This window comes from Haliotis cracherodii, unplaced genomic scaffold (genome assembly GCF_022045235.1).
Source record: "Haliotis cracherodii isolate W230 unplaced genomic scaffold, xgHalCrac1.p SCAF_10, whole genome shotgun sequence".
Lineage (NCBI taxonomy): Eukaryota > Metazoa > Mollusca > Gastropoda > Lepetellida > Haliotidae > Haliotis > Haliotis cracherodii.
The window spans coordinates 4,876,513-4,899,834 of record NW_027266265.1 but is presented as its reverse complement, the minus strand read 5'-3'; the positions used below and the strand labels follow the sequence as shown (position 1 = coordinate 4,899,834).

The window sequence follows — 23,322 nt, the reverse complement described above, 5'->3', positions numbered from 1 at the left end:
CATGAGAGTTTCATGATGAGATCAGTTCAAGTTGCATGACAGTTTCACGATGAGATCAGTTCATGTTGCATGACAGTTTCATGATGGGATCAGTTCATGTTGCATGACAGTTTCATGATGAGATCAGTTCATGTTGCATGACAGTTTCACAATGAGATCAGTTCATGTTGCATGACAGTTTCATGATGGGTGAGGTTGATGTTGCATGACAGTTTCACAATGAGATCAGTTCATGTTGCATGACAGTTTCACAATGAGATCAGTTCATGTTGCATGACAGTTTCATGATGGGATCAGTTCATGCTGCATGACAGTTTCTCAATGAGATCAGTTTTATGTTGCATAACAGTTTCACGATGAGAGCAGTCATGTGACAGTTTCATGATGAGATCAGTTCATGTTGCATGACAGTTTAACAATGAGATGAGTTCATTTTGCATGACAGTTTCACAATGAGATCAGTTCATGTTGCATGACAGTTTCACAATGAGATCAGTTCATGTTGCATGACAGTATCACGATGAGATCAGTTCATGTTGCATGACAGTTTCACAATGAGATCAGTTCATGTTGCATGACAGTTTCCCGATGAGATCAGTTCATGTTGCAGTTTCATGATGAATAAAAAGCTAGCTGTTGCGGATGTTAAATGTGGGTTATCATGTGAATAGCGTCGTGCCTGGGAGGAAAATACTAGTACAAGGAAGTAAACGCTACAATTTGTTTGTCGACTGTTACATGATAACGATAATACAGGTAATACGTGTAAGAACTTCATCCGTCATGGGTCTTAGAATAAACAAAATTCAGATTTTGTTGGGTACAGGGTATTGATGGTCAAGTACCGTATTGATGTTTCATACACTTTTCTGGATTTCGAGTTATTTTGCAATTCATCGTTCTCATTTGGAGTCAAACAGACTGTACATGTTAACGATAATACAGGTAATACGTGCAACGATTCGTGCGTAGGGAATTATAGGAATTTGCCGCGTCTGTTTAATTTGGGACTTATAAGAGATACACAATGGAAAACGGTCCAACCTTTGACCCTTGATTCGTGTTTATAATACGACATATTTGTTACACGTCGTTCAAACTGTGTACCCCCGAAAACAATTCCACCCTGTGATTAGATCTAATTCATTCAGCAAAACACTGTTACGAATCAGTTGTAATCTGCGTCAGATTTTATATTGTTTCACTATTGTTGGCATGTGGAAACCTTTATCTGGCATGTATAACCAAAAACAAAAATCTAGCATGTTTAATAAACATTTTATCTAATATCTATAGCTCACATTTGAAATAGGATCTATAACCAACCTTTTATCTAGCACCAATAACTCACTTATTATCTACCACCTATGACCCATATTTTATCTTGTATTTAGGTCAAAAGGGACAGAAAATGCAATAACATGAATGATTTCATTGGATTTATCAAAAAGGACAACATCAGGTTTGTTGGCCTGGATAAGTCTAAGGCCTTATACGGACCTATTCCAAAACATATTGTATTTATCATTTTCCATGACGCCCTCTACATATTCTGGGTCGTACCATAGATGGACCATATCATATTATTATTATTATTATTATTATTATTATTGGTGTTGTTGTTGTTATTATTATTATTATTATTATTATTATTATTATTATTATTATTTTTATGTACAGATTAAAATTTAAAAAATGCAGCAAAGAGGGTTCGGGTGATCCTGGCACAGTCTCAGGCTGGTTAGGCTCACCATCAGCTCTGGGCCCTAGCCCCCTCTCCACGCAACCGAGACAGCGACTGGGACTTCTCCCAGGAAGCGCTGCCTAGTCAAACCCACCCTGAACCTTTCGGGGAATGTGAAGACTCCCCAACACTGCAGCCTTCTGCATTACCCAGATTGTCAGAAGGGCTGTATTCCTGTTAGCAAACCCAGGTACTCTCCCAATGTCTGTCAACAGACTGGCAGGTACCAAACCTAAGGCACCGAGAACAATGGGGGAGTCGGACAACTTGGTACTTGGGATGCAAACGTGGCATTTCGAAAGTGAGGTCTGCATATTTGCCATGGCTTTCCTTTATCTTGTCAATCACATTATTGTCAAGAGGGAGAGGAAAATCAATGATATAAATGATTTCATTGGATTTATCAAAACGGACAAGATCAGCTTTGTTGGCCTGGATACGTCAGAGGTTGCAAACGGACCTATTCCAAAGATTTGTGTATTTATGATTTTTCATGACGCCCATGGACCGTCTCATTTAATCCATTACATAATCTACATTTCATATTTACATTTTGATGCAAAATCACATATTGATGGTTTTGAGTGGGAAGTGACTGGTCCTGAGCAGCAAACAAAAAGCCTTCTGTTTCACTTTTCAGGCCAGCCGACCTCATCAAAGGGAAAACCTCAACAAACTGCACATTAACTCGATGCAGTGGTCGTTAAGTACATTAGTCTAAAGTACATGTGCAGATCACTGATTGTCTTCAAACGCGTTAACGCCTCGGGGTGTCTATGAAAGGACATATACTTCCATCAATGTACATGCATGATAGGGCATTGTGTACAGTCAGCAGTTTTACTGGTAAAGATGTTGGGAAGACTGGTTTACCCTGTTCTTCACACACGACCGAGTCACGTTTACGGGAACACCCGGAGCGCATTCCGTGTTCAGGCTACCGACGTATTGAAGCGGATCTCCAAGCACGTCTCCACCCTGAATGAATGCACCCATGTAACACAATCCAAAAGAAGATGGCTCGCCTCAAAATTGCCAGTGTCTTGATCTATGGATTCGCATGTGGCATCATACTATTAGCATTATCTACGCTTCACAAATATTACACAAAAAAGGATAAATCGGATTATGAGAATCTTTTGTTAAGTTGTAAGTATTTCCTCTTATCTGTTTGTTTTCAGAATGTACATATCCATACCAGCTTGCATGAGATTCGTGGCACAACTCTGTAGTTTCAACTCAAGGGTCGTGCGCATATTGATGTTACGTTATAATTTTGGTTTCGTGAAGCTGAATTTGCGTAAAGAATACAGCTCTTCTACCACTGTAGCAACGTCTGAATGTTGTTGAGGTGACTGGTCCATTGTCAATGACTGTATCACATGTTCGGGTAGATGCTATAAGTCATTATGAGTATTGTGCTATAGTATCTACATGTTCAACTACTAACATTTTCAAAGGATTTACTTCGAATCGTTTTCCTACATTGTGATAGTCAATGCGCAGATGCAGGTGTTGGCCAAGGAAAGCCTTGTTGGCAGGGTGGTAGATGGGCAGGGATGGGAGATGGGCAGGGATGGGCGATTGAAAGGATTTGGAGATGGGCAGGGATGGGAGATCGGCAAGGGGTGGGAGATGGGCAGGGGTGTGAGATAGGCAGGGTTGTGTGATGGGCAGGAGTGGGAGATGGGCAGGGGTAGGAGATCGGCAGGGGTAAGAGATGGGCAAGGGGTGGGAGATGGGCAGAGGTGGGAGATCGACAGGGGTAAGAGATGGGCAGAGGTGGGAGATCGGCAGGATGGGAGATCGGCAAGGGATGGGAGATGGGCAGGGGTGGGAGATGGGCAGGGGTAGGAGATGGGCAGGGGTGGGAGATCGGCAAGGGTGGGAGATGGGCAGGGTTGTGAGATGGGCAGGAGTGGGAGATGGGCAGGGGTAGGAGATCGGCAGGATGGGAGATCGGCAAGGAGTGGGATATGGGCAGGGTTGGGAGATGGGCAGGAGTGGGAGATGGGCAGGGGTAGGAGATCGGCAGGATGGGAGATCGGCAGGATGGGAGATGGGCAGGGGTGGGAGATGGGCAGAGGTGGGGGATGGGCAGGTGTGGGAGATGGGCAGGGGTGGGAGATGGGCAGGTGTGGGAGATGGGCAGGGGTAGGAGATAGGCAGGATGGGAGATGGGCAGGGGTAGTGGACATCGCTGAAGTAGTGATGACAGTGTACGTAATACAGTGGATCAGCATACCACTGGGCGGGACAGGATCTGTGCCATAAAAATCTCGACGCGTCATGTTTTGCTGCACAGTGTTATATAAACCTATATACAAACATAGATGCTTTCTGCAGAGTGTGGCCTTTCTGGAGATCCAAAACCCAAACATGCATTCAAAGATATTTGATTATTCTGAATATATAGTAAAAGACTCAGTAATAAGGACCTTGATTTTCCTGAAGATGACAATTGGGGACGTCATAACATCATTAACGTATAGAGTGAAGTGACCTAGTGTAGAGTGATGTGATCAGGTGTAGTGTGATGTGATCTTGTGTAGATTGATGTGATCAGGTGTTGAGTGATGTGATCTAGTGTAGAGTGATGTGACCTTCTATAGAGTGATGTGACCAAGTGTAGAGTGATGTGACCTAGTGTATAGTGGTGTGACCTAGTATAGAGTGATTTGACCTAGTGTAGAGTGATGTGACCTAGTGTAGAGTGATGTGATCAGGTATAGAGTGATGTGATCTAGCGTAGAGTGACGTGATCTAGTATAGAGTGATGTGATTAGGTGTAGAGTGATGTGACCCAGTATAGAGTGATGTGACCTAATGTAGCGTGATATGACCTAATTTAGAGTGATGATATCCAGTATAGAGTGATGTGATCTAGTGTAGAATGATGTGATCAAGTGTAGAATGATGTGATCTAGAAAGGAGTGATGTGATCTAGTGTAGAGTGATGTGATCTAGTGTAGAGTGATGTGATCTAGTGTAGAGTGATGTGACCTTGTATAGAGTGATGTGACCTAGTATAGAGTGATGTGACCTAGTGTAGAGTGATGTGACCTAGTGTAGAGTGATGTGATCTAGTGTAGACTGATGTGACCTAGTATAGCGTGATGTGACCTAGTGTAGAGTGATGTGATCCAGTGTAGAGTGATGTGATCTAGTATAGAGTGATGTGATCTAGTGTAGAGTGATGTGATCTAGTTTAGAGTGATGTGATCTAGTATAGAGTGATTTGACCTAATGCAGAGTGATGTGACCTAGTATAGGGTGATGTGACCTAGTATAGAGTGATGTGACCTAGTGTAGAGTGATGTGACCTAATGCAGAGTGATGTGACCTAGTATAGAGTGATGAGATCTAGTGTAGAGTGATGTGACCTAGTATAGAGAGATGTGACCTAGTGTAGAAAGATGTGACCAAGTATAGGGTGATGTGACCTAGTATAGAGTGATGTGACCTAGTGTAGAGTGATGTGATCAGGTGTAGAGTGATGTGATCAGGTGTAGAGTGAAGTGACCTTGTATAGCGTGATGTGACCTAGTGTAGAGTGATGTGATCTAGTGTAGAGTGATGTGACCTAATATAGAGTGATGTGACCTAGTGTAGAGTGATGTGACCTAGTGTAGAGTGATGTGACCTAGTATAGAGTGATTTGACCTAGTGTAGAATTATGTGACCTAGTGTAGATTAATGTGACCCAGTATAGCGTGATGTGACTTAGTATATAGTGATATCTAGTATAGACCGTTGTGATCTAGTATAGAGTGATGTGATCTGGTGTAGAGTGATGTGATCCAGTGTAGAGTGATGTGATCTAGTATAGAGTGATGTGATCTAGTGTAGAATCATGTGATCTAGTATAGAGTGATGTGGACCTAGTATAGAGTGATGTGGATCTGGTATACAGTGAATCTAGTATAAAGTGATGGGGACCTAGTACAGAGTGAACCTAGTATAGAGTGATGGGGACCTGGTATAGAGTGATGTGGAATTAGTATAGAGTGATGGGGACCTAGTATAGAGTGATATGACCTAGTGTTGAATGATGTGACCTATTACAGAGTGATGTGAACGTAGTATAATGTGATGGGGACCTAGTACAGAGTGAACCTAGTATAGAGTGATGGGGGCCTAGTATAGAGTGATGGGGGCCTAGTATAGAGTGATGGGGACCTAGTATAGAGTGTTTGGGACCTAGTATAGAGTGATGGGGACCTAGTATAGAGTGATATGACCTAATATTGAATGATGTGACCTAGTACAGAGTGAACCTAGTATAAAGTGATGGGGACTAAGTATAGAGTGATGGAGACCTAGTATAGAGTGATGGAGACCTAGTATAGAGTGATGGGGACCTAGTACAGAGTGATGGAGACCTAGTACAGAGTGATGGAGACCTAGTATAGAGTGATGGAGACCTAGTACAGAGTGATGGAGACCTAGTATAGAGTGATGGAGACCTAGTACAGAGTGATGGGGACCTAGTACAGAGTGATGGAGACCTAGTATAGAGTGATGGGGACCTAGTACAGAGTGATGGGGACCTAGTACAGAGTGATGGAGACCTAGTATAAAGTGATGGGGACTAAGTATAGAGTGATGGAGACCTAGTACAGAGTGATGGAGACCTAGTATAGAGTGATGGAGACCTAGTACAGAGTGATGGGGACCTAGTACAGAGTGATGGGGACCTAGTACAGAGTGATGGAGACCTAGTACAGAGTGATGGAGACCTAGTACAGAGTGATGGGGACCTAGTACAGAGTGATGGAGACCTAGTACAGAGTGATGGAGACCTAGTACAGAGTGATGGGGACCTAGTACAGAGTGATGGAGACCTAGTACAGAGTGATGGAGACCTAGTATAGAGTGATGGGGACCTAGTACAGAGTGATGGAGACCTAGTACAGAGTGATGGGGACCTAGTACAGAGTGAATCTAGTATAAAGTGATGGGGACCTAGTACAGAGTGAATCTAGTATAAAGTGATGGGGACCTAGTACAGAGTGAATCTAGTATAAAGTGATGGGGACCTAGTACAGAGTGAATCTAGTATAAAGTGATGGGGACCTAGTACAGAGTGAATCTAGTATAAAGTTATGGGAACCTAGTACAGAGTGAATCTAGTATAATGTGATGGGAACCTAGTACAGGGTTAATCTAGTATAGAGTGATGGGAACCTAGTACAGAGTGAATCTAGTATAAAGTGATGGGAACCTAGTACAGTGTTAATCTAGTATGAAGTGATGGGAACCTAGTACAGGGTTAATCTAGTATAAAGTGATGGGAACCTAGTACAGGGTTAATCTAGTATAGAGTGATGGGGACCTAGTACAGAGTGATGGGGACCTAGTACAGAGTGAATCTAGTATATAGTGATATGAACCTAGTATAGGGTGATGAGGATTTGGTCTTCTCAACGTGCCAGGGTCCGCTGGTTTGGTGATAGAATCCCTGGTTCGGCCTGGTCAGAATGCTTCTTCTGAAAGCAGTGGATCTTTCAGGTTCAATTGTGGTACTGTTTTTATATAAGTAGTTTGTGCAAATTGTGTGAATGGCGGTGCTACTGTTAGGGCAGGACAATGTTCACCCTCTTCACGGTGACATCCCTGATTTTCAGTGGTCCATTCACATAATTTTAGATCTAATTTGCCATTTATACCAAATGGATTTTTTATTCAGCGGATAATCAAGACTGGTTATTCTCTTGAATTGACATTTTTTTTTATTTCCGAATCAATCAAACATGCCTTGATGGCATTAAAATGCGATTCAAAGGGTCATTGGACAATCCAATCACTGACTCACTAATATATGTTGTGTTCGTTCCCTACAGATAGCCAGTTAAAGGCTCTCGCACACAAGAGGGGGATGGACCTCAAACCAGGAGAGGCTGATTACGATGTCCATTTTGATGATCCCGTCGCTGATGACGATGTCGGTGCGGTCAATGTCGGTGAAAAGCAGCTTCCAAAGGAAAAGCCTTCTGATGATTCACATGGGAAGGGATTTCACATCACGGAATATTGGCAGGCAAGCTCTCTGTTGAAATGGTATGTGTAATTCAGTTTGTGAGGCGAGGTGAGGTGAAATGGGGTTAACGTCGCGTCCAAGATTATTGCACTTATATAGCGACGTGCTTGTACTAGTCGGGACTGATGCAGATTTAGAGTGCTAGCTCACTGAGATACCATGCCGCAGTTCAACATGAATACCCCACTCAGACACAGTTCTAGCCCCTTAATGCCGAGCGCCAGACAGGGTAACAACAAGTACCATCTTTTAATGACGTGGTCGGAGATCGAACCCCGGACCTTCTGTTCTCCGGGCGGACACTCTACCACTAGACCACGGAGGCGGTCGTCAGTTTGTGAACATGCTGATCAAATGCGTCAGTTTGTCTGTGAAAGTAGTGGGCGTTAGGCCTAAATGTCTATGCACATGCATACATGGTAAAAAACCTAAAGTGATGCCAGTCTGAGACGTTTAGTTACACTCCGATCGGTCCAATACCTTGAATGCCTCTTATGTGAAGGGGCATGGTGCTGACATATCTAAAAATATGATCGAAGCCAATCCGGAATTCGATCCTGAATTTCTGACGTGCAAGGATAATACTCCGCACAGAGTATTCTGGTATCTTAGACGACCAGTTCGTGGTAAAATAAAACATATATAACCCGAATGTAGCAAAACCTGGTTATCTCGAACCTCGACCGATAAGAATGAGTGAGCGAATTGGGTTTAAGGGCATGAAAAATACTTCAGCGGTTAGATATACAATATATCAACAGGAGTGTATCAGATCATGAATATAAAGTTATTCTATGGAAGTTACAAGTGACAAGTTTATTGCTTTGAGGCCACATGGCCTATCGTGCTGCATGCAGTATGTCTATACTATACGTCCGTTCTGTGGAAGGTAGTCTGTGGTGTCCTGATGCCAAACCCGAACGTCGTAACAAGTTAACATTAATGTTATAAATTACACCGATTTACTCATTTATACAGATATGTCCCTATTCGGGACAAACATGAATATGGGTGGGCTTCGAACTACGTGGCAGTTTCCTATGGTCGGAAAGCTCGACGTGATGCAGATCGTAGATCTTTTGATGATGCATGGGTATGGCGCTGACAAACCTAGAAACATGATCAGGGCTAACTTGGATTTAAACCCACAATCATTGGTTTCGGGACACAACTCTGTACGGTGAATTGATGTGCCTTAAACTACTGGACAACCCGTGACCTCTCTGAGATTCGAACCAATCTATGGAGATGCGCTTATATTACTACAGTCGCGACCAACGACAGACTCGGACTATCCGTCCGGCACAGTGTTCCGAGGTGAAGATAACGAGATGGGAGAATTCAGATACGGGCGTTGTCTTGTGTTGGTGTAATTTTCATGTACTCAAAACCAACGATAACCTTAAGCAGGCCCCATAGTGATCAACAAATCGACGCCCAACACACATCTAGGTCACAGCTTGAAGGAGCTGTTCTGGACCAATGACCTTCAACAATGCCCATTCTCGTCGCTCTGAATAGCTTTCAAAACCAGACGCTACTTCATGACAAACATCATCTTCTCATCAGCTGGAGAGATTCTATGAAATTATTTATAAGTATATATACATCATAGATACGTACGTACATACATACATACATACATACATACATACATACATACATACATACATACATACATACATACATACATACATACATACATACATACTCTCTTTAAAATCAGGTCTAGTGCTCCCTACCGCTACCTTGTGTAACGGTAATCCGTGACGGTAGCGAACACCAAGATCTGATTTAACTAAGATTGTCAGTCTGCTTGGTGTATAGAGATAATATAGATAGAGTGTGATATTGTATTTGTTCCACCTCGCCAAGCGCACACAGCCTTGCGTGTATCATTTTACCTTTGGTCTAGACTTGAACAAGTCTATAAGGCAATAATTATCAGTTTAAATTATATGCTGTAGATTAAATAAACAGTAAGATCAATTTTTCGCTATAGAAAACTGGTGTCCGCTTATCTAGACTTGCCTATTAAAGGATAGAGTCACTGTACATCCAAGACACCAGAACAGCCTTGAAGCAAGGCTACCGTTAGTCATGCGACCTCTGATCCCAAAGACAAAGATTATACCCGGTCTACAACTTGTGTGGTATATGCATGTACAGCAATGAGTATGTGTAAACACACTGAATTTAACCTATAGTTACCGTATTATATCCGCACGGAAGATTGTGTAGTATATGTATGTATAGAAAAGAGTATATGTAAACACATTGAATACTACCTTTAGTTAACTTATTATACCCGGTCTACAGTTTGTATAGTTTATGCATGTATAGCAATAAGTATATGTAAACACATTGGATACTACCTATAGTTACCGTATTATAGCCGGTATGCGCGTTGTGTAGTATATGCATGTACAGCAATGAGTATATGTAAACACACTGAATACTACCTATAGTTACCGTATTATATCCGCACGGAAGATTGTGTAGTATATGCATGTATAGAAAAGAGTATATGTAAACACATTGAATACTACCTTTAGTTACCGTATTATACCCGGTCTACAGTTTCTATAGTTTATGCATGTATAGCAATGAGTATATGTAAACACATTGAATACTACCTATAGTTACCGTATTATAGCCGGTCTGCGCTTTGTGTAGTATATGCATGTATAGCAATGAGTATATGTACATATTTTGCTGAATCACTGAAAATAACTCATCTCCATGTAACATTTGTTTTTTCTGACCTTAGGGACTGGGAGAAACCGCCGGAGTACACATGCCGGAATATGTCCAAGGCAGGGATATATGCAGTGTGTCAGGACCCGCCGTTCACCGTCAAACCGCCCTGCATCGCATACTCATTCGGGTAATTGTCGAGCTTTTCTGGAGTTCGGATTCTGTGTATATCAAATTCGTTCACTGTGGGAATCTTTAATTCCCTTGGTGAGGTGATCGTTCATTATTTTCTAACTGCTGCATAGACCTCCAGTCATGGAGTGAGTGAGTGAGTGAGTTGGGTTTAACGCCGCTTTTAACAGTATTCCAGTTATATCACGGCTCCAGTCATGGAGAAGTCATGATCACCTGTTGATTCCGACAGTGGCAAGTAGATCTACTTCCGGAAACAACAGATTGAGGTGATTTCTCAGACTTGACCCATGTTATGGTTGATATTATAATGTCTCTATAATGTTGAGTAATGACCTGTAGTTGTGTTAGGTTCACTTGTTTAAATGCACGTTTGGAATGGAATGTATTCCAGGCTCAAAGTCAACTGCAAGAACAATAGTGTGACGTCATCATAATGGTTTATTTGGTAGTTGAAGTTCGAATATGCATTCGTCAACACTCGCCACTTTCCGTAACCTGCATGAAGTCTCGTCCCCCTAACGACGAATGTTTGCGAAGATACGACAAACCAATCAGAATGCGCGTATGACTTAAAGTACTGCGGTCAAAGAATCCTTTAAGGAAAATATTTTGATATTTACATATGCCTTGCATCTATACAAATACCCTAGAGACAGTTAATTATGTGCAATCTTCTTTATAAATACCGGAAGTGTTTTAATAGAATATATATGACATGGGGTAAATATACGTGAATCATAAAGCAACGAGTTCAAAATTCTTTTAACCATGCCCGTTTGCGCGAAGACGGAACCCAGTCGCAAAAATGGCCACGAGTCGCTATTCGGCTTGTCCCGGAATAACACGAGTTGGTCATGAATGTCGCGTGTGTTGAAGGTACTGCACAGATTACATGCATTTGATACTGCCAGTCCCTGTCTAATGGGCAGAGTTTCTGCATGTCCAACACAACTGTTGTGAAAAAATAGCATTGTTTAAACGTGCGATCCATTCCAACAATTGTCCTTACTATTTTGCCTTTTACGCCCGTAATCTGTTTCGGCAGATATCCGGGACTGATTAATATCTGGTGTTTTTGATTTGAATTTACATCACTTTTAGCAGGACGATATATTTCAGGTACAATGCAGTATGTGTATTTGTTAAACGTTACTCGTGGTTATTAGATGACTGAAGTCTTCCTTCAAAGGAAAAAACATAATAATATATAATCTTTTAGTATATAAACCTATAACGATAGAAACCTATTTCTAGTAGTTTCATAAAATAAAATAGAATTTATTCTGAATTTGATTTTCATAACATTGAGAACATAGCACTTAACCTTCCATTCATAATATAATGGAAACTTTGGACTATATTTTGTCTTTCTCACAATAGCGACTCTTTCTAAAAGGTACACTTCTGTATCTATGTGTCAAATAATTTCTGAAGTTCATATTTGTGCTCGTTGGTTGGCCATGAAAATTGACCACGTGGAATAACATCTGCTTTGTCATATCAGCAATTAAAAAATACATGCCACTTGACAAGATTACTACATTCCCTAAATGTATTCGCTCCTCCTGTAACATACATATGTAATAAAGTTAGTCATCACTTCTTTATTGACATGTATTCCGAACTGAGTGGGTCCCTTTGTAAACAAAAACAAATGTTCTTCAGAGAATAAGTACAGGAAACGATTTATTTAAATTTGCATATTATATGGAAATATATAGATCATTTGTTTTAAATATGGAATATTTATTCAAAGTTAATTTTCGATTAATACAAATAAACATATTTAGAGTTGGGTATTTAAGGAAGACAAATTGTTTGATTATAATCAATCAGAGTTATAGAAGTGTGCTGTAAATAAAATAACTTACATTGCATATTGACAGTAAACTAACCCAACTGATTGTCGTCAGCAAATAAGTACAGGGTACGACTTTAAATTGCTCTATTATATGGAAATAGAAAGAACGCTCTGCTTATTCATTTTCTATATATACATGATGTTTACATATCGTAGACGATGCAGTTACTGTGTTGTGTATCTGGTGTTTGTCAGAAATTCGAGCTGGAGCATGTTTGCATTTGCGTGGTTAAAAGTCGTACCTCAGTTGAAGCACAATTACGTTGTGTTTCCTCGGACACTGTCCCCAAGAGATGATCATGAAAACAAATGTAAATGATAAGATATGTTTTCGCTTGGAACATCAATGTCAGCGATTTATGAGAAACATTAATTTTAAAATACAAATGTGCTAAAAAGTAGATATATACAGACATAAAAGTCAGCAAAGTTTAACAGTATATAAGGCCTCTGCGTTTAGTTAAAATGTCATGGCAGGTTCTAGCAGTGTAAAAGATAAGATCGGGGTAGGCTAAAATACAGTTAAATATTACTCCATTTGTTAAAATATCACAATCTGGCCACATCTCCCTGCTAGCCTTGATGAGATCCCTGCGCTGATCTGTATCAGAGGACATGTTAAGAGGACGTGGTTCTCATCTTCATTGATATTCATACAGTTAAAACACAGTCAATTCTCTAAAGGAATGTTTTCATATCGTCCGGTTTCAATTCGGAGGGGCGCCACTCCACATCTTAACTTGGCCATAATGCTTCTATGTGCTCTTGGTCGGGGGCAGCTGACATAACTCTCTGTTGTATAGCTTTTCTTGAAAGACATGTTTGCTTCTGCCTGGCCCGTTCACTCCAGTTTCCGCCTGGACGTTAGTTTCTCGTGTTATATACTTATTGAAAGCAGCGTTTTGTACAGTCTTAACTGAAAGTATATTTTCCACAGGAATTGCTGAACTTGTGATATCCGGTATAATATTCTGTAGATAAGCTCTGATTCTAAAGTTCCAGTTCTTGTTGATTTATCCGCCCACATAAATATTTGTTTGTTAATTTTCCTCTCAGTGGTGTATTGTCACGTTTGAGTCAAGGTGGATGAACCACAAGTTATACATGATAATACACTCACCGCCAAAAGAAACGCGAATACCACACATGTTGGTTAATATATAAAGAATTACTTATATTCAAGATATATTAGATAGGTTCGCATCACATGTCACGTCATAGATCCATGACTCGATTTTCACCATTTGTGTCGTGCAAGATTGGCGTGTAAAATTTGGAAATCATGTAAAATATATCGTGATAAGAATAACGACACTCTGTGGTAACACTTGACTGACACATAAGGAACCTCTTCTTAACGTACATGCTTTTCTATATGTTTCTATGGTTCGTGTTTCCTTTGGCAGTGTGTATAATAGAAAAGTTTGTTCCTCGCGTAAAGACGACGATTAACAAGTAACCAATATGTTGTGGGGCCTGTGAAGATGACGGGATAGAATAGGTTTTCAGCAACCCATGCTTGCCGTAAAAGGTGACTATGCTTGTCGTAAAATCCAGGATCTGGATTATCATTAGGTCTCATATACACACAGGAGATGATTGTGAATCAATGTTATTCTAGAAGAACGTTCACACAACACCTGGCGCTTTTGATATGAAGAACCTCAACTTTATCTACAACCCATGAAGATCCGGGGTAGAATTGGTCTTCAGCAACCCATGCTTGCCGTAAAAGGCAGTTATGCTTGTCGTAAAAGGCGACTAACGGGATCGGGTGGTCAGGATTTGGAATATTGCTGAGTGCGGCGTTAAACAACAAACAAACAAACAAACAACCAATATGTTGTGGCCTGTATCATTATGCTTCATTTCTCTTCATGTAGGGTCTACACTGAGTGGGAGTTTGACGAAACCATGGGCTTCATGGGCTGTGAGACGCATTCTTTTGATCCAAGGTAGGACTTGCAATGTCATACTTCATGATATGATTTATACAGGCTTCGTCTACCTTACCAGAGTGACACGCCATTTAAACACCCGAGTGTGTGATGTTGTACACAGTTCCATTAAATGGTCTCGACTGATTAAATATACAGTTGTATACGCTGACGAGGTCTTTGTGTCGTCTTATTATAACATGACCTTAGATGTCGTCGCCTTCACTATTAACTTCACCTGTTTACCCAGCCATTTACAAACTGTTTCCCACTCTCCCCGACGCTATTGGCCTCCAGATTAAATACTCACCCGCCAAACCCCCTCCACACACACACTCCAACGCCCCTGCCCTACTGCTTGGTGTTGGCAACCTTAATTAATATGGTGAGATTGTCATGAGATAGATATAGATATAACCCTTCAACTATTTTTTGTTGTTTGTGCCATTTTGAAGTTGTATTTCTTGTCAAATAGGTAAATACTGTTGCAATACTCACTCGATTTTGATGTATTACGTCTTTTAGCTTTTGTGTCTATTTCGACACATTCTTACTATTCAAAGTGACCTTTTCAGATGTGAATGTATCAATACTAAATGCTTGATGTAGAACACATATAAATCTCAGACGAGACTCAAAATTACTTCACAAGCTTTACATCATTCAAAGCCTCAATACCGCTTTCAAAATGTTTAATGGTAGACACGTTGAGGGCATTTCTGAATTTGACGCATCAGGAACAAACATGACAAAAAGATGCAATTCCCTGTTTTGACTTATGTTCTTGTGTATTCCACCTGGACATCTATACTCAGTTAACTTCCTAGCCTCTGGGGTTGGGAGGAAATGCGTGTTAATTTGACTATGAAAACCTGGTAGGCTAATGTAATTTTTCAGCTAGATTCAACTTCGTCAATGTTAAACCAGCAGCCTGCTGTATAGAATGTCTTGGTGGTTGTTAAATTCATAAACGTAAGGATATCAACGTTCTTGAAATCGTCATTGTACGAGCAGTGTGCATATATCTTCAACACAACCTGATTCCTCAACTTCCATTTGTCACAGCAGAACATTACCAACTTAGCCGTACTATGATATGAAGTTTTTTATCCCAACAGTCAATGTCAAACCGATCTGAATTATTTTAATTGGTTGCACCTGCTCCTGAGAGTATCTAGGGTTTCCGGAGCATCCATTGTATTTGTGGGTGTGGTGGGGTTGGCATTGCCAATCTATTTTCTCCAGTTGAGAGAGATTGCAATGTGACGCTGTAGCGCCTCAGGTTAACCAGCTTAGGTTGTATACTCCCCATGGAGCTGAGAATGATCCAAAGGGTAATAATAATGTAGGTAGTAATAATAAACACCATGTGCAGTCAAATGGAATCTGTCGTATTATAAATGTAGTAAGTACTACCCTTAAAGTTCAGAAACAGACCGAAGTGGTAAATGGTATGTATGTCTTGCTATCCGCAGCGTGAAGTGGGACGACCACATACATAAGGGCGTAGTGCACTTTCACAAAATGGGCATCGGGGCGGAGGATACCGATGATTACCGACCTGTCCCGGGGATGTACGTCCGAAAACCCCAAGTGTGGAAGATGAGGACCTTGCCCTCAATCATGAAGATGCTAGGCCATCAGGATGTAAGTATTGTCGTTGCAGATTCCAACTCTAACCCAGAAACCTCATGATGTTAAATCATTTAGATGTAGTTACCAGTCATTTTTTAATTTTTTTATTGTGTTTTGCCAAACTCGACATGTTTCGTTTTTACTGGAAATGTATACAAAATAATTTAATAAAGAAAGTTCCATTCAAACACAGTAACCCAGCTAGCGACATGTTTAGTCTTATTATGGGACTATGTAATGATAATAATTTCTGGTAAAACTTATTTTCCATAGACAAACAATCAACGATTACAAAACTGCACATACATTAAGCTAAATACAATATGGTTTAGGTATACTAGTAGACTAACATTTAGTCTATAAAATCTTATATTACACAATATCCTTCTTGGCTCTATATTTTTTTTTAAACTTCTCTATGCTGATTTCATAGAGCTAGCTAGAGCTGACTAGATTTGCTTTTGTATGCGTTTTATTCGTAAAATAAATATATTCCATAGTCATGGTGCAGGACTAGTATACTAGTAGTGAGTGAGTATGGTTTTACGCTGCTTTTAGCAATATTCCAGCAATAACACGACGGGGGACAACAATATGGGCTTCACACAATGTACCCATGTCGGGAATCGAACCCGGGTCTTCGGCGTGACGAGCGAACGCTTTAACCACTAGGCTATCCGACCGCCCCAGTATACTAGTAACATCAAAGTTCCTTCAAGTTTGGAAGCTCTGACTTTCATACAGCTTGGCCCTTATCCTATGAAGGTTCAGAGCCCAATGAACTCACACAAAGTGACAGACAGACTGAGTCAATTCTTATACTTTTAAAATCACTATTTCATACCTCGAGTGATGTATTGCACATCTTCATGAGGCAAGGGAGTTAACTGATTATAAAGGTTCAATTTCCACCCTTGCCTAACTTGGTTGGAATTATGGAGTTATATTTTGGCTGGACTAACGAGTCTATGCACAGTCCAATCAGAACCGCTTTAGGAAAATGACATACGGTTCGTAAAATGCCGGGCAGATATCTGTCGATTGCAGGATTTGAAAAGCATGTGTACCCCGAACAGATATTTTCCAAATTTTCCATGTTTTTAATCAAGATGCTCACGTGTTCAATGCACTTCGCCAAGTAAGACGTTTTATTACAATATACATTTTGTATCCGCCATTTTGTTTGAAGCAAATGCATGTGATATGAGAGGTGGAATCTGATTGGTCAATAGGCCAGATAAAGAAGTGACATAACTGGTGGCGCTAACATCGAGCTAATAAACTTCAGCCTAGTTTGGCAGGGGTTGAAACTGGATTTTTACAGTCAGTTAAGAAAGGAAGATTTACTCAATGTATTTAGTTGTGTGACTTCGTGATGACACTGACAGCCTTGCAACAACCAACGGAAACGAGGAATAAAATAGTTTCTCAAAAGGAGAGATCATATGAGTGTCTATATGCAAAAGTTGGATCTTTCGCAGTTTGGTTACGGCAAATAAATTCAATTAATGTCATCATCATGAACGTTGTGGCGATTATAATTGTTCGTCATCATTGATAAATTGGATTGTGATAGTAAAGATGTGTCAAATAAATACATAGGTAAATTTATGGTATGCCGTTGTCTTTTGTCAGTCTACACGCGGATCGAATCCACAGTTGGATGTGCATTTCTTCCTTTTATTCACGAGGATGGGTTTTGCAGCGAGGATATTTTTGAACGGGCTTCCAGTTAAACTCTGAGTTGTCCCAGTGGGTGCTGAAAGGTTATGTGACCCGTGAAGATCCGGGGTAGAATAGGTCTTCAGCAACCCATGCTTGCTGTAAAAGGCGACTATGCTTGTCGTAACAATCGACTAACGGGATCGGGTGGTCAGGCTCGCTGACTTGGTTGATGCACGTCATCGCATCCCAACTGCGTGGATCGATGCTCATAATACCAATCTTCTGGTTAAACAACACACATGCAAACAAAGAAACGAATGAAGTTCAAGGTAAAAGGGTCTCAATGATCAGAAACTACGATTTTTATTTATTTATTCATGCAAGGGAATTCCAAGGGGTTTCCCCAGGAAGTTGGATGCTATCCATCTGCGTTTACGTCATTTCATTCATACAGTTTCGTAAAAAGAGTATGAACCTCAGAATATGCCGCTCCAACGCTTATAAAAGTTACATCTCTCGTCAAATTGAAAGACTGTATATCGTGTAAATTTCAAATAAGAACTGGACTGTTTCATCCATTTTACGAGTATCATTCTATGAAATGCAATCAAACGGGATGCCTGGGATTCTATCGAATAAAATATATTGTCCCCGAAACTTCTCGCTTTTTGGTCTGTTGAAGAAAAAAGAAATTGGTGCCACAAAAGTTACTTTGTTGCAAGGTGTTTTTCTTAAATACAACCCAGGCTCATCGTTGTAAATATAACAAAATATCTGGTATTGCAGCTGTAGCTGAAACAATATCTAATCTCGATACAAAATCCGAAAATGGTGCCGTGATAACTGTATTGACTATTTGTCTTCCTTACCAACAATACCAAGTATCGTTCAAAACTATTAAACGTTCACATCATCCATGGCGTGACATTAGCGTGCCAGAATCCTATTCGTGGAACCGAAATGCCGATCAGCCCTGATTATGTTCAGTGATTTGTCAAGATCGCAAGACCTACTTCACTTTGGGATTTCCTCCCACATCCATATTATTATAGAAATTACGTTCAAAAAGGCATGAAACATGACTCACTTTTACGACGTTCTGCCAAACATTAACACATTTGCAGCGTGTCTGGTCGCTTTTTTGTAAGCGTTCACCTGATCTTTACATGATATAACTGACTTTTACAAAAGTAAAACGTCTTGTGTTATGAATGGGAAAACAGGAGTGTTCATTTTCTCAACTGTGCATGACTGTCATTCATTTTTTTAAAACTTAAACAATCCGCCTCCTGTCGCAGCCGCCATTTTACCTGGGCTGCTGTGTGTGACTGTGAAACGGAGGACAAATACTTCCTAGTCTCAATACCGTTCGTTTTTCACCTTCGCTAGTGGTAAAATAGGGCCCATTGTGGTTAATTTATTATATTAAAATTATATTTATGTCTCATAAGCACATTTTCTTATGATGGCAGAAATCTAAAAGGGCCATATTCTTATGTCTAATTTGCAAATGTTACGAACGCGTTAATTGTTTTGATAGACTGAATACATTTCACTGTTGATAGACATTACAAACTGACAGGTAAGAGGGTCGTTTGGCGTACTTCATAATGACAGGTTTATGCTCGCAATCACTGCCAAACGTTCCGTCCTGACCTACTTGTAAGCAAGCTACCTGCAGGCGTGACCATGACGACCGATCGTTACTTCCCCGATGACGGGTGAAGGTAGAGTTACGTGGCGACGCCAAGCACCTCATCAGCCTAGTCCACTGAGATGGTTTTATTATACGTGACATATAATAACGCAAATACATTACCCTTAATAACGATCCATGCTATCATAAAACAATATACCCCTTAGACCCCCAATAGGATCCACACACCCTTGTCATGCCACGACTAACTTATCCATGTCAAGCTATTTACAGTACTTAAATATATGGAGCAAAGGTTCGGCAGTCGTCTTAGGTGCTGAAATTTGCTGGGCAGGGTTGCGTCCCTTGGGCACAACCAGAAACCTATGATCGTTGGTTCAAGTCCCGGTTCGCCCCGAATATGTTTCGAGGTTTGTCATCACCATACCCGTGTTCGCTGTTTCACAACAGAGGTAATAGTAAACATCTAAGACCTGCATCACTTCGGGCTCTCCTCCCACATTAGACTGACTCGCCGTGTTTTAACTGGAATACTGTTCACAGCGGTGTTAAACTCAACTCACTCACTCACTCACTCACCCACCCACTCACTCACTCACTCACTCACTCACTCACTCACTCACTCACTCACTCACTCACTCACATATAGGGGGCGGTCGGGTAGCCTAGTGGTTAAAACGTTCGCTCGTCATGCCGAAGACCCGGGTTCGATTCCCGACATGGGTTCAATGTGTGAAGCCCATTTCTGGTGTCCCCCGCCGTGATATTGCTGGAATATTGCTAAAAGCGGCGTAAAACCAAACTCACTCACTCACTCACACTCACATATAGGGACCTAAGAGTACATTTTACACCATTGCCATGACGTTTGTATTTTCCAGAAAGTGATCGACGTCCTGAAGGTAGACGTCGAGGGCTTTGAGTGGTTCATGCTGCAGCAGCTCATTGACACGGGGTTGATGCAACGAGTCAGACAGTTCTATGTGGAGTGGCACCTCATCCGGGACTTCCCCAAGAAAGCCAACTACTTTGATCTGCTTAGAACCTACTACAAGATGAAAGAAATAGGATTCAGGACATTTTCCAATGACTTCAAGTTTAAAGGATACACGGAGAAGAGGTGGAGGCTTCAGTCAGACGCACTTTATGTCAACACCAAATTTGATGCAAATTTGTTGAGATAATTCTTCAAAGTGAAGCGATCGGATAATCTGTGAGACATAGAATTGGGAATTTTCATATATTATATGCGCATTTATAATGTGTGAGTGCATGAATGAGTGAGTGAGTGGGTGAGTGATTTTAAGCCGATTCAGCAATATTCAAGCAATATCACATCAAGGTAACCCCAGAGGGTGAGTATTGTTCTACGCCGCTTTTAGCAATATTCTAGCAATATCACATCAAGGTAAACCCCCAGAGGGTGAGTATTGTTTTTACGCCGCTTTTAGCAATATTCTAGCAATATCACCCAAAATGGCTTCCCACAACAGTTGTTTAAGTCAGCATTATGGGTGTCACCGTCACCAAGTATCGATGCATCATCGCGATGTCATGAATCGATATAAGACTATGTGAGGTCACGTGGAAGAGTAAAATAATACTACTTCCTGACTGCCTCGGTTTACAAGCTGTTGTGCAAATTTTGTCACTGCATTGAAACTAACGACAATATGGAGTTTTATGAACTATCCAGGTGCATTTATTCTGGTCAAAGAGGTAATAGTTCAAATATAGTGGACCATGTTAATCCACTGGAATCGACCATGTGTTTGTTTGTTTGTTTGTTGTTTAACGCCGCACTCAGCAATATTCAAGCTATATGACAGCGGTATTTAAATAAGGACCAGACACTCCAGTGTTTGATATCATGAGCATCGATCCACGCAGTTGGGATATGATGATATGCATCAACCATGTTAGTGAACCACCCCGTTAGTCACCTCTTACGACAAGCATAGTCGCCTTTTACGATAAGCATGGGTTGCTGAAAACCTATTCTAACCCGAATCTTCACGGGTCGATGGATATTGAGCACTGTCCCTTTCTGTCTCAACGTTTCAATTAAACAACGTCGGCATTCCGTCTACCACCGGAATACAACCTGGGGACATGCGGGCAGCTCTGGTAGTGTGTTGGAATATTAGAGTGGGTGAGTATGGTTTTACGCCGCGCTTCATGCAATATCCCCAGAAATGGGCTTTACACATGTGCGGAATCGAACCCGGGTGACGAGCGAACGCTTCTACCACTAGGCTACCCCACCGCCTTAATATATTACAATGTAAGGCATTCAGAAAATACTCCTGTATGATACAAAATGCAGCTTTGGGGTATATGTAATACGCATGAGACCACCGGTCACTATGTTCCAGGAAGAGGGAGAGCGACAGCTTCTTTTCTCACTAAATTAAATTCAATTCCTCTAGTTTTGGGACAAGTTTTTATTGAATCCGTGGAAGAAAAAGAAATGTTTCATATGTTTTAAACAAATTAATCTCACAAAATGTGTGCATCTGTGAAGGTTTATTTTATGACCGCTCCAGATGGCATACAGTGTCATCAATAATAGTGTACAGTCAAAAGTGTAGTGTAAAAGGTTGTAAATCGGATACATTGAGAGTTTAAGCTAATGTTTGCACATTGAAATCTTCCAGAGGCTAATACACAGTGGCTTTGGGATGGCCCCGGGTTAAAATGAACGTCTGAAAAACATGAAAGACGAATGACATCTTCTAATTGTAAAGACAGAGAGTAGATAATAGAGATAAACAATTTTTTGTTTAATGTTTCATTCTCATTGATTCTTTTCAAAATGACTTGTCGCAATATAACTGAAATAATGCCGTTGCGTCGTTAAAGTTTTACTCACTTGTCAAAATGTTTTAAGAAAACAAACTCATTTTTTTAGACTCTAACCAAATAAAATGGTGCCTCAGTAGTATAAACATGCAGTAGTAGTGAATGAGTTGGTTGAGCGAATCTTTGAACGGCGTGTCAATGTCATGTTTTGTTTGTTTGTTTGTTGCTTAACACCGCAATATTCCAGCTATATGATGGCGGTCTTTAAATAATAGTGTCTGGACCAGACAATTCAGTGATTCACATCATGGGCATCAATCTACGCGAGTATAGCCGCGAGGTATTATTAAATACAGAAGATGTTTCAAAGTGATGTTTCAAAGTGACATTGGTGGTAGATGTTACTACAAATACCTGCACGGGTATGGCGCTGAAACGCAAGGGTCCTAATCGGGACAAATCTCGGAGTCGAACTCAGAATCCGCCCATAGTTGCATCTCGCACCCAAGGAGTGGCAGTAGCTTGGAAAAAAAATCTTTATTTTTAAATGCAGTTGTGTACAACTCATTGTATTATTTTGCCTTTGTATTGCTCACGGGAAATAAAACTTAACGGGAAGAACAAAATATGACGTTGGTTGTTGTTTCAGTGATACAAGATGTTTTGTTTTGTTGCGTTTGTTCTTTAACGCCGCACTCAGCAATATTTCAGCTGTATGACATCCGTCTGTAGATCGAATCTGGACCAGACAATCCAGGGATTGACATATGAGCATCGATCTACGCAATTGGGATACAATGACATGCATCAACCGAGTCAGCGACCCTCCGATCCCGTTAGTCACCTTTTACGACAAGCATAGTCGCCTTTTACGGCAAGCATAGTCGCCTTTTACGACAAGCATAGTCGCCTTTTACGGCAAGCATAGTCGCCTTTTACGGCAAGCATAGTCGCCTTTTACGGCAAGCATAGTCACCTTTTACGACAAGCATAGTCGCCTTTTACGGCAAGCATAGTCGCCTTTTACGGCAAGCATAGTCGCCTTTTACGGCAAGCATAGTCGCCTTTTACGACAAGCATAGTCGCCTT

At 40.8% G+C, this 23,322-nt stretch overlaps 1 protein-coding gene across 1 annotated transcript; it reads left to right on the top strand.

Moving 5' to 3' along the window:
* Nucleotides 1-2,676: 2,676 nt before the first annotated feature.
* Nucleotides 2,677-22,845, top strand: LOC139453982 (probable methyltransferase-like protein 24). Its single transcript, XM_071235451.1, has 6 exons — nucleotides 2,677-2,893; nucleotides 7,588-7,804; nucleotides 10,555-10,671; nucleotides 14,421-14,492; nucleotides 15,950-16,121; nucleotides 20,313-22,845. Exons 1-6 carry the CDS (start codon nucleotides 2,731-2,733, stop codon nucleotides 20,613-20,615), a joined length of 1,044 nt encoding a protein of 347 aa, XP_071091552.1. The 5' UTR covers nucleotides 2,677-2,730; the 3' UTR covers nucleotides 20,616-22,845.
* Nucleotides 22,846-23,322: the final 477 nt, after the last annotated feature.

Excerpts from the sequence above, each read along its gene's own strand:
- LOC139453982 (XM_071235451.1), top strand. The coding sequence starts at position 2,731 with ATGCACCCATGTAACACAATCCAAAAGAAGATGGCTCGCCTCAAAATT. Across the intron at positions 2,894-7,587 it reads TGAGAATCTTTTGTTAAGTT|ATAGCCAGTTAAAGGCTCTC; the intron begins GTAAGTATTTCC and ends CGTTCCCTACAG. Across the intron at positions 10,672-14,420 it reads TGCATCGCATACTCATTCGG|GGTCTACACTGAGTGGGAGT; the intron begins GTAATTGTCGAG and ends CTCTTCATGTAG.